We start from the raw sequence: 13,294 nt of genomic DNA, 5'->3' as shown, positions 1-13,294 counted from the left end.
AGGGATCATGAGGGATGATTAGCACGAACGGAGCGGGGGAGGCTCGTTGAGAGTCGGAATTAGGATACGAAATGTGTCCCATCCTTTAGAACCGATATTTTACCTTGGATACTATTTTTTTGGATACTCTCCGTATTTCCATCGTCTTAGTTTTGACGATATTGTGGCGACAACGATTCTTATCCTTCGTATCTGACCATAAGTCGCATGCATTTCTTCTAGCTCTCTAATCGCAGGTTGAAAGATTGTGTTATGTAGAATTTTTGTCTGTATTTCATTGCATTCTTGACTGTTGGCCTGAAATACTTTAGACAGAAAGTCACTATTCACATTAGGAGTATTATGTGGGTGATTTTTATATTATCACATACAGAAAGTGTAGTCGAACGTTTAGCGTTCCACTTCTGAATATCTAAATCTTCAGAATAAACTGTAGTTTAATCATTAAGAAAAAAAAAAAATCCTTTGGTTAACTCACTGCAAGTTTCGTCACAAAACCCAAAACTAAATTCGACCAATTATCCTGACAAATTTACAGAAAACAAACCAACTGACCAACTGACCTCCCTGAAAAACTCGAATGAACATGAGTTACTCCCCCAGAGGGAGTAACTCAACAATCAAGAAGAACGGTCTTTCTTTCATAAAAATCACTTTCACTTTCTTCGATCGTCCCATGGAAATCGTATTAACCCCCCGCGAAGAAATTTCGCTATTATTCTTGGAAACCGCACCAAGTCGATAAACCGTTTTCTCGATTGTACGCGTATATACACATACACGCCCACGCACGTGTATAGCGCATACGTGCGTACTACACTACGTGAGTGTTCGCGAGAGACCTATGTGCAAAAACCGTCGGGGCGGTGCGGCTCTTTAAAAATAAGAGAGCTGAAGGGGAAACGGATCTTTGTCATTTTTTTCTTCCGTTTGCCAATGGAGGGCGGAAAAAAGGAGCGGCGAAGTCGCGGCAGAAGAAGAGAGAAGGGCGGAGAGAAGCGTCCGCGGTGAGAGAGGAAAAGCAGAGGACGCGCGCCTGTTCAAGGCAAATGCAATCCTCGATATTAGATTCCCTGTTCGTTCTCTATTCCGGATCGACCGGTCTTTCTTTTCACGTTCTTTTCCGCGCGTCGTTTCGCTGATTGCCCGCTCGACGATTTCGCCCGAGAATTATCTCTCCCCCTCCCCCGCCTCGGGAAACTTTCTTCCCCCGCGTTTTCCTGACGGAAGAAAGGAGCAGGACGACGTCCATAATGGCGAGAAAGAGAAACGAGAGGGCGGAGGGAGAACGTTGGAGGTGGTGGAGGGTTACTCTCGCTCACGTGAACTTTTTAATGTTTCCTCCGCGGTACAGGAAGCGACCCCAAGCACCTGGACTAAGTATCTCGGCGGCGGTGCCCGGAAATTGAGCTCGCGGCCCGGGGAGAAAAGGATAACGGACCATAAGAAACCATAAGAAACAGTTCGTTTCGGTACAACCGTTCCGATGATTACCGGAACGTACGAGTAGAGTAGCAGTCTGTTCGTAGAAAAGAGGCGACTGTGCTCGAATTTATTATCTGGATCCTCTTCTTCTTCGTACGTCGAGGAAGATGTTAAATTGAGATTCGTCAATTGGATCGTTCTTTTTTTCAATTATTTATTTATTTATTTATTTATTTATTTATTTTCTGACGTGTTGACTCGTGATTAGACGGACGTACGATGATCGAAAGATACTTCTAGTGTTTGACAATCTTCGGGAATGGATCTTGTGTTATTAAACGTATACAAATAATTATATTAAACATGTGAAATGTTAGAGGTATCTATAAATAATGTCTTTTTTTTTCTTTGATACTGAACAAAATTTTATTTTACTTAAGAGTTAGTACAGTTTTAATCCATGATATAATTTAACAATAAGCACGCTTTTCAATATATTTAATTAGAATATGGGTTATATTATATTATATTAATACATTATTAATATATATTAATATACATAATATACATATTAATACATTATTAATACATTATATTATATTATATTCCTACAGTTTCAATCTATGATATAATTTAACAATAAACACGCTTTTCAATATATTTAATTAGAATATAGGTTATGTTGCTATGAATGGCAATGTTTATTGAATTTGAAAAAAAATGATATTATGGGCACTCTTAATATAAATTGTTACACCTTCAGTCTTAATACAGCTAAGGTTCTTTTATAATATACATATAAATTTAATATACATATAAGTTTAATATATACATACAGATATAAATAAAATATTTTTGTTAACCTGTTTTTATTTCATCTGATTCAAGCATTTTGTACTACGTTAATTGGACTACCCCTGTGTACGAGGATTTATTAACAATGCGCATAATATAAAATGCTGAATAAAGTGAGAATATATCGGTGTTTCCTGTTAAAGGTAACGAGTTAAAGGTAACGAGTGGATGTAATATACACGAGCACCTTGTATAATTTCCTTGAGACGTCGAATATTTAGTCAAACGTAATTTTCTTCCAGATTAGATATTGTAATGAAGGGCCGTTCTTTAATAAAATAATTCTTTAGCAAAGGGCGGTACGTTCCTGCAGAATAATATTACGGTAAAGTTTTAATAATATTCCAGAACTTAAACATCTTTAACGTACTCTGAAGTTATCAATGAAGTTAATCTAGCTCAAATTAGTATAATTAAAAACGGTGAAGTTCTTAATGTTAGTTTCTAAAGTTTCTGACAAGTTGTGTATCACAGTTTTCTTTCTTCTCTTTTTCTTCCTCTTTCAAGTTATCAAAATATGAACGTATTAAATCGATCTGGCTCGCTATGTCATAATAACGGGAAAAGAAATTCTTTCCCTTTCTTTTTTTGTCTGTGTGTGTGTGTGTGTGTGTGTGTGTGTGTAAACTTCAAGTTGAACTTACGAGTTCGGATTTACCTTGTGTTCGTTTACGTTCCTTTACGTGATCGGAAACTTCATTAAAATTAAATTGCTAGACATGCAAGATTGCATGTCATCAATCTTCTACCGAGGGTAAAGCGGAGTAGTAGTTAACAATAGGGAGACGAGATGAGATTATCGCAGCTTGTTTGTTACTTGATAATTGGATTAGCCTTAATAACAGTTACACGAAGCTTTTCTGTTACATCGTTATATTTCGTTTCGATGTGTGTTATTGCAAAAACCCAATAACTGGCCAATTCGTCAATATTTATTTATCTGAGAAGAGGAAACTATCTTTCGTCAATTGGGAAATTTCCTAATCTCCCAAAAAACTTCTGTTAAAAATTCAGAAGTATTTTGTTGAACAGAAGAACGATATCAATTCGATAACGATCGTTCGAAAGGGATTAAAATTTGAATTTCATTAGAAAACTATTTCAGGTGTTAATTAATCGTGTTTCGTAGAAACGCAGCTATAAAATTCAATGTGTCATCGAAACTACACGGAAAGAATATTAATAACAATAATTACATTAGTTGAATGACGTTATAAATAACAGTTGTTCCCCTCTTCAACATTTTTCTATCCACCAAGTGGCATGAAGATCGAAAAGTCGATAAAAATATATTCCTCGTTTAATTTTCACACAATGAGCAATTTGACCGATCAACAACATCTTCCACCGCCAGAAAGAATTTTCCTCTCTTTTTTCTTTTTTTATTTGTTTCAAACTAAAAATCCAGACAGAATTGGAAACGACCGAATGGAAATACGCGACGAATTTCGGACTTATTTTCATCGAAGGTCTTTTATTACCCGGCTAGCAACGTTTACAGGGGCGCCGGATGGAACGCGATCCGCAAATTGTCGCGCGTTTTCGGTCGCAGTTCAATTACACAGACGACCGCCACACGACAAAAGTCGGTGGCTTTCCATCCTGCAGCTTCCTCTCGCCATTTCCTGCCAGCCTAACGCCGCGAAACGAAAGCTTTTTCGCGCTCGCTCGTCAACTTTATGACGGCTTTTTTCATCCGAAAAATGCCCGTCAGCGCGATTTTACGATTTATCTGGCCCGATGACACGGCCCGAAACCCGTAAACGCTGCCCAGCCACTTAGAAATTTTACAGCTCGCGCGAGAACGCTCGCCACACTGGCCAGATTACCAAGCATTGGCAACCATACCGTTGTATTCTACCGCGGCGTCTTTTGCTCGTCTTACTTTGCGTGGCTGACTTTGAGAGACGGATAATTGGCAACGTTGAAGCCTTGCAATTATGCTCCCCACCTACAGGTTAATTCTCCGAGTGAAACGTAATGAATTATCGCGCTAAATTCTCAATGTATTTCTAACCCTTTTGTATTTACTTATTTGTGTCTATTTGTTGGTCGAAATTGTTTAATGCAATGACTTTAAATTCATACGTTCCGTGATTAATATTTCGTCATTTGTTTACGTGTAGATACAATGCTATTGTTCTTCCGATCGTGTGTCTGAAAGATAATTGTAACTGCGAAATTAAAGAATTGGAATTGTAAAAGGTAATGAAGAATTAATCGTCATCTGAGCAATTTCTTTTTTTCGTTTTTTTTTTTCTTTTTTTCATTGACTTGTCAATGAATACAAGAATAAATTTAAAATTTTGCTCTTTCGAAATATACGTATATTATGCACATGATAATTTAACGAGTATATCATATTATTATTGTACTACAAATGTAATTAATTATATTATTGCCATAGTACAGGAAATTTTGTTTTTAAAACTTACAAATTTTAGCTAAGAGAGCTATTTTAAAAAGAGACCAAACTCTGTTATAAAATTCATTTCCTAAGAAACAAACAAATTCACGATACCAAAATATATTTCAGTAACTACTGAAATTTCTGTAATTCATTTTGACTTGAAAAAAAAAAAATAATAATAAAAGTTACGAAAAACAGACAGACAAGTCCACAATCCGTTTGATAATAAATTGAAGTTATAATTTGAGACGCGAACGTTTCCATAAAAATATTCAAACGTCTATGGGAACGTTTCCATAACGATATCAGCGATATAACCCCGTGGAAGAACTTTTTTTTTTCCCCCGTGGCCATAGCCAATTGTCGATCGTTTCGAATACGTGGTATAAAAACGTATCCGCTTCACAAAGGAATTACAAGCAGAAATTGTTCGAATGGAGTTCGCCTCGTGGGCGCCTGTCAGGTCGAACAGGAGGGGGCGAATAAAATGCAAACAGAAGAGCGGCAGGCCGTTTAATCGAGCCGACGCGACGAGAGAGAGAGAGAGCGGGGAGGGGGAGGGAGAAAGGAAAGGACGAAGGAAGGAAAAAACGTAACGAAAACGTAACCAATATATCGTGGAAAGGTGGAAATAAAACGTGGTCGCCACGTCGATTGATTCGTTTATTGAACAGCCGTCTGTCGCAGGCCACGGTTTCTCCAATTATCCAATATGTCGCCCGGTCGTGCTGGTATTCGGTGTCTCTAGACGCTTCCGTTAGGCAGAACCAATTCCCTCCCCCGCCCATAAATTCAGAACTGGTTTTTTTCAATGTTTCGTATTGATTGGACGTTGAACTTTTTAGAGTTGCGCACGACGTTGCTGCGTGATAAAATTGAGAGCTGGCTCGAAGGGTTGTAAATTGCAATGTTGATCACACGTCCTGGCAAAAAATTGAACTTCATTATCCGAAAAATTTCTGTTTTCCCATTAGGTTAGACGAAAGGAATGCTCTGACCCTAAATTAAAACCCATCCTGCACGGTGTTGCTTCCGACTCGGCGAAATTCCTTGATTTTTGCCAAGCAAAGCTCCCCGCGTAAATGAAAGAGGAGGCAAATTTATTCAGACGAGGAAATTCAAGCAGCATTATCGTTCGGAAAATCCAATTATCACGTACCGTCGACTCGGCGGTGATGTAAATTCTGGTCTTTTTTTTTTCTTTTTTTTTTTTTTTTTCATGCAACGCGAACTCGTGACCGCAACTGACACGCTCGTGACACGTTCTCCATCCCTGTTGCGCCCGCGTCTCTGTGTACACGTGTACACAGAGAAACACAGGCTGAGCCGTCTAGCGTAGACGATCTAACGCAATATCCCAAGCTGAGCCATCGTCTCTGCATCTTGCATCTCCTGTAAGAATAATATAAAGGTGGTGCAAGCTGCAAGGTGAGACAGCTGTAAGGCACCGGAGGCTACCGGGGGTAAGATTGAGAAGCTCGGCGGTTGAATAAAGAGGGAGGAACCAGCAGTCCTCGATGGGTGGACGAGGACTGCTGGAAAATCAGAAAGTCAAGTTGCATCAAGAAAATTCGAAGGAAATTTCCCACCGTCTCTCGGCGTCGAGATTTTCATTCTTACCCAGCCAGACTTTGTTCGAACTCTGCCTTTTCCAACGAGCACTGCCGGATATCAGTCGAATTCTTATCGGTTCGGTTCTTCGCCGATTTTTATATCTCGTGCGATTAATATTCAGCTATTAAGGATCGTGTGACGAACGACATTTTAAAGAAAAGCACGATGATCTTGTTGTTGATATAGGAATGTTGAAAGATTTGAGAACTCGAAAACCGAAAGGGCACGAAATCTGAAAGTTGCAGAATTTGAAATGCTATTCACACTGAAGTTTTACCATTCGGAAATTTGGAAATTCGGAGGTTTAAAATGGAAATTTTGGTGTTTGAGAGTTCGTAAAATCGAGTGCTATGCTTGTAATATTTAAAAATTAAAAAAATTGTGATATTTCACGCTCAAATCCTTCAGTCACCAAGCGTTCCTAAATCTAAGCATTACCGAATTTTAAATATTTCTAAATATTCTTTATCAATCATCATTAGAATGATTAAATAATTATCCTCCATTTAATCATATATTTAATCAAATTCCATTATTAATTATAAATAAAATAAAAAATATTTTTAATAAATAAAAGTTATTTTAATATGGCAGAATGGTGCTTTGAATTTAAGTTTCAGATATAAAATTTTCTATTTTTATTAAAAATTTCAACATGAAATATAATTACATTTCAAGATTCAAATTCTCTATATTCAGATAATTTAATTTCATTTCATAATTTTATTGTATTATTTATTATTATGATTATTTCATTATTATAGATTTAATATTAAATAAAAATTTACTTAATATTAAAATAATAATAAATAAATCAACGATTGATAAAGAATATCTAAGAAAACATTCCCCTGCGTCGTCTCTCTTCTCTTTCGTCTGTTTCCAAGAAATGTGCTTAGATATTGAAGGAAAACCGACAATTTTTTTTTTTTTTTTCTTTTTCTTTTCCAGTTCGACCGCTGAAGATGGATTTGAACGGTGTGGTGGGCCACGTGGTACAAGGGACGAAGGTTTTGCTCGAGTGTACCGTGCGAGCAGCCAGGCCCGCGGCGAACATCACCTGGCAAAACGGTACCGAGGTCCTGAACGAAAGTAACGACAGACTCCAAATGCACGAGACGAAGGTCGAGGAGAACGTGAGTACCAACTTCGAAACTTACTGAACGTCTGCCGTTGCAAAATTGACATGCACTATATCTTTTTTTATACTTCCCTTCGTCAACGACGCGACATGCTTGTTATGCTTGCGTGCAGATTAATAAATAGAATAAATAAACGACAGATTGATAGACTAATCTCAAGTGAAATTGGTAGAAAGTTATTCTTGTCGGATTCACGGACAGTCGAGACTGTTTTATTTAATTATGAATTTATTTATGAAATTTTATCGAGATTATTGCCGTGAAACTAAAATTAACCCATTAACTATTAATTAGCTCTAGTCTGATATTCGAAGATATTTAATTATTATCCGTATTGATGGATTGAGTTGAAATTATTAATTTTATTCCTCCGTGTTTTATATTTCAAGGGTTTCAAGTGGTTTTGAGCACACTCCAACATTTCTGTTTGAAAGGAAAGGGTGCACATGTAGAAAATGGAATTAATTTTCATCAAATTCCTCGAACTGACTTCCATTTTCCTTCATTAATTATTTATTTTCATCATTCTCATTCTCTTTGGGACATTTTCTTTGACGTCAGCCCACTCTTATTAAAACGAAACGTACTTCCAACGCTCCCAAAAATCCTCTTTATCAAAGTTAAGCGTAACAATCGCGTTCGTTTCAAAGTCGAGAAACCTATTTTTAACGAGTACGAACTTCTTCAACAAAAGTGAACGTACATTCTATACGATTGATCGAGTGCATCATTGCATCATTCTTTATCGGTAAAATTCAACTTTAGACTACCTGGAAACGCCTTTATAAAAAAAACATTATCCTAAAGTCGTCGTATCTCACTAGCTAGGATCACGTCGCAGTAAATCAGTTTGGAATTATATTACTATTTCATAGCTGAAATTTCTTAATGGCATTTCTTCGAACGTCAGCTCGAACGCGTTATTTTAAGTAACAAAGTGTCGACTTGATGTCTCTCGCAGCGAGTTCACGAGCAATAAACTCAGGACTCACGAATAAATAGGATTCGCATAGTACTTGAAGCGAGAAAGCAATTATTCAAATGCAAGGTACTTCGCGCAGAATTTCGACTCGTGATTCCTTCAGATCGTTCGCCTCGAGTTAATCCGATTAATCGTGATGTTCGAATCGCTCGCCGTTGCTATCCTCCATCAGGATTAAATAACGAGATGTTAGGGTTTCTTGAATTTTTGTTCTCTCATCCTAACATTCAAAATTCAAACGCTGAGAAAAAGATCACGTAGCAAATTTTCAAGCGTTGTAAAGAAGAGACTTTATTCTTCTGGTCACGATAAAAATGTTTCCGATCTTTAATGTTTTTAAAGATATTGGAATTTATAATTCTCGAAAATAAAGTATTTTTACTTTTCCAGTCGTTGTATGATATAAAATCATTCCTTAGAAATTTTACTTGCCTTGGAGCCAAGATTGTTTCGTGATTTACTTTTGCATAGTTTAAATTATTAACAGTGATTGGTTCATTTATACTCTCATTATATGATGCAAAGGAGATTATGCAAGAGACGAAACAAACCCCAATTTAATTTCCATTTCTTCAATTACTCTGTAAAAACTATGGATTTGCATAAACATTTACAGTCTATTCGCATGATTAATTATAATTTTACAAAATAAGAAAACGAACTATTGGACTAGAAAATACACAAATACATTTGCTACATATTTTCACGCTTCTTTTAGACAGATAATCTTCTTAATTATCAATTAAGTAGAAGCAAAAATTAATAATTACCAATTTATATTTAAAAACCAAATATATTCATAAATTCTATTTTCTAAAATATTTTCCTTGGCCTATCTGACTGATTTTCATTAAGTCCAATTAGATTGAATTCCCCTGCATAATTAAGAAGGAGTAAGAAAATTATTTCCTCTATAATAAAAATAACAAATGGTTTCACACAGGAGGACCAGAAGCAAAATAGATAATAGATCAAACAGTCTATATACGTATGACATTTGCGTTAAAACTGATCTTTCACGCGACAAAGTTATTTAATCAATCAATCGTTAATACGTTATTGAGTAACTCGATATCACGGCACAAACATCATTTTCACCGCGGAGCACAGGTCCGCTGTAGCAAATTCAATCAATTTAACCTCATTACCGTGTCTCGTTCGCACAGTATCATCAAGTCAAACGGTCCTGGGCAGCAGCGATGTGAGCGCCCGAGTGCAATCCATCGACAGGCCCGTGTGAACTGCCGGTAAAATTAGGAAAGTTTCGCCTCGGTTTCGAAACAATTTGGTACAGAGACGAAATTTCAAATAATTGGCCGACGATTATCCATACCTTACGACGATACGATACCGATACGACGCGAAATCGGCTATCGCTTGTCGCGTATGAAAAAGTGATTTCACAGATGAATACGGTGTTCCAGGCTTGTCGCATCGGAAAATCATTATGCGTCATTTCGTGTGGCGTGTCGCTGTAATAACGCGTTCACGTGCAGGGGAATCCGTACGGCTCGCCGCCATCATAAATCCATTATGGCAATATCCGCGGCTATAAAGTCGCTTCAACTTTTAGACGGCTGAATAAGAAATCGGAATCGCCTTACTTGGCCGGCAGGCGAGACTCCACCTTCCCCCTGTTTCGTTTCCCACATTTATTATACCTTGTTCCTATTTGTTGCCTTCTTACGTTACGTACGCTGCAGAGCAACGATCTCGTCCTCGTGTTAGTAGAATAAGTTAATTATCAGCGTGTGTTAATGATCCTGCTTACGTTTAAATTCCACGTCGATCTTTCATAATTTATTACTTATTACTTTTTGTTGAAACGATAGCAAACATTTTTACTTAGAACATACTGCGATAATGATAATTAAGGACCGCAAAGAATTGACGAGAAATTCTATTTTTTTCATCTCGAGAATGGAAAAAGTTTTCGACGAATCCTTTAATAATGAGTAAGCTAAACTAGACACGCGGATGTCACACGGATGTAGATTTCCAAACAGTCGTCGTTTCAAGTGCAGCCGCGTGAGGCTCGTGGTGTCATAATTAGCATTGTTTACCAAGTAACTGATTATGGCACCGGTGACGTAACGATCGAATCGGTCGCGTCAGTGGCAACAGACAGAATTTACATAGTACATAATTACTACGGCACGAATGCTGGCCAATGCGATTCGCGGCGCGCACGCGAGATCAAGTGGAATCACTTTGGACAGCTTCGATCCGTTTTCGTAATTCTTTCCCCACCGTCTTCGATGCATCCGCGAATTTATGAAGCGGAAGCACCCCGAGCAATTTCGTTCCCCTCGCCGAGTTTACAGTGAATGTAAACGCCTTTGAACAGCGTTGAGAAGTAGCTGATATTTTTCGTGTCTTTTGACAAGAGAATTGCGTCTCCTCCGTTATTGGGTAGAGAGAAATGTCACACTTGGAAAGTTGCTTATGTCTTCGAGATATTTACGTGGTTTGTTATATTTATTTCGTCCATTTAAGCACTTCGGTTTCGTTACGTTTTTATATCTCTCGCGTGTATTTTGTGCATTTTACTAACGTTTAAATTTCCCAATAAGTGCAGAAAAATCTGTAGTTCAATTGTTATTGATAGCTTTTGGAAATTTGTTTGTCCTCCCTCCCTCAGATGTGATAAATTAAATTTTCAACAGAATTTTGAAAGAAAGAAACTGACCGCGAGTCATAGAAAATTAACACATCTATTCGTCGTACAATAAATTTTTATTCTCGAACAATTTTATATCTAAGAAATAAAATAAAAAATAAAGAAAAAAATATAATATTAATATACCACAGTCTAGAATCTAGAGCTACATCGACTATTCTTACAAAATAATTGGGAGAACATTTAAATTTATCAAAATCGAGACTTCTGATATATTTGTACTTGTACACATTTATCATTCCCTATCTCTGTTCTCCTCAAACAATTAATTAGCTGTTTCAGATACGGGAAGATTCTTCCACGAGTTGCTCGGGCAACAGTTCCTCTATTTACGAGGGTTAGGGAACCCCCTGTTTAAGATGCTCTCGGCGTTTAAAAAAATTCTGCCGAGTCCGAGAAACGAGAGGGCACGAAACTCTTTTATAACAAGCGTTACGGCCAGTTCAGCAGATTCTTGACCGTTGTAACAAACTGCGAGCAAGTTTTAATTAACTGTAACTGGTAATTGAATTAGATCCCGCGTCTGCACCTACATCACGATCACGTGGCGCCACCCACTTGAAAACTCAGGTTATCGTTTCCAGGATGTACCTAACGCTCGTAACAATTCACTGTGTTTCATTCTCGTTTTACTTTCACTTACTTTCCACGACGTCGGTATTCACATGTCATCGAAGAAGCAACGAGTCTTCGACGTACTGATCCGAGCCTTCATTACATTTCCATATTTCCGTATTATTATATTTCCAGAATTGGTTGGAATGAATATACGAGGAATGTATTAGAATAATTAGAATAATTATCAATGATGAATCCTCAATGAGCTTGAAATAACTGCATTTAGAATAATTATGGTGAATAATTTAACCAAAGAGTAATAAGATTTAATGAGCTGGAAGTTAGTTAATTTAATTGATGTAATTGACTTATTAAAAACTACTTTCTGTAGTTGGTAGCAAATAAGAATGACTTTGTAACTTTTCTCGTGTTTTTGAAATAATGACATATCAAACATTTCCCTGTTTTATGAGAATTTTGAAGACATTACGCTATTTGTTACTTTGTTTGACATCGAATAATCGGAGTTTTATGAATTATTTCTACGATTTAATTTAATTTAAGAAATGAAATTTAAGAAATTTATAGTGGTCGTGCGAAATTCTGAGGTATTATTTTTCAATTTTGAATAGTATCGTGTGAACGTATTGGTGGTATTAGTACATTTAACAAATTTAGATACAATAAATGTATTCCAAAGGCAAAAAAATTAAATACCAAGATCCTTGACAAAGATAATGTAACAATAGTATAATTTTAATCACATCGTAATGTAGTGTAATGCAACGTGATATAATTACATTGTAATGTAATTAAAATATAATTAATATAATTAAATTATCATTACCAGTAATACCACAATGTTGATATTCATATAAATCAATACCACTAATGACTGGTTAAAAATGTTATTTGTGTGAAATTGAATTGCAAAACATATTTTCAATCCGCAATTTATCGATCTGTGTTATAAAAATTTCAAAAACAAAAAAAAAAAGAAATCAATTTATTCCTGAAGAAAGGACATCGAATCAAAATTTGTAATTTTCGTAAAATCGAAAATCTTCGCTGCATCCAATATTCGTTCGTTTTTTGCAATTCTCCTGGATCAACGAGTACGATTGTTCGCGAAATAATTACCAGCGTGGAATATCAAAGAAAAATTCGGAAAACGTCAAAGCATCACGGAGGATCCTTCGCCGTCGTACAGGATCTTTTTCCTATTTTCGCCCTCTGCCGTTCCTCTCGTTATCGCAGTCCGTTTTCGCGGAAAGTCGAAACACTGAAAGTATTCACTCGACCACTAATGAACAACGTATCGAAAAAAACACGTTTGAAGAAACAGGATCCTTTATTTGTCGTTTCGATGATTATTGTTTCAATTAAATAGCGACAGGTGGAATTTTATTAGCCGATGATATTCGTGCGACGGTACATAATCGTCGTATTAATCCTCTTTCCCCTATTCTCGTGAAAGGAGAATTAGATCGATCGATTTAAAATCTTGGTTAATGAAGTCGAAACGAGTATTTCGATTTAAAGAATCAGTTTTTTTGGAATTTACTTGACGTTCATACAGGATCTCCTTTTCGCCAAAATTTTATTAAGAATGGTTACTAAATCAGAGA

General features: G+C 36.6%; 1 protein-coding gene across 1 annotated transcript in view; it reads left to right on the top strand.

The window, feature by feature from the left end:
- Positions 1-13,294, top strand: part of LOC122538079 — a 126,089-nt gene that overhangs the window by 28,517 nt on the left and 84,278 nt on the right. The window contains exon 5 of the mRNA XM_043671835.1: positions 7,256-7,440. Coding sequence (XP_043527770.1) covers positions 7,256-7,440 — 185 coding nt within the window. The remainder of the gene's footprint in view (positions 1-7,255; positions 7,441-13,294) is intronic.

This window comes from Frieseomelitta varia, unplaced genomic scaffold (genome assembly GCF_011392965.1).
Source record: "Frieseomelitta varia isolate USP_RPSP 00005682 unplaced genomic scaffold, Fvar_1.2 scaffold_957, whole genome shotgun sequence".
NCBI lineage: Eukaryota > Metazoa > Arthropoda > Insecta > Hymenoptera > Apidae > Frieseomelitta > Frieseomelitta varia.
The sequence above is the reverse complement of the archived record's forward strand: the minus strand, read 5'-3'. Positions and strand labels throughout refer to the sequence as shown.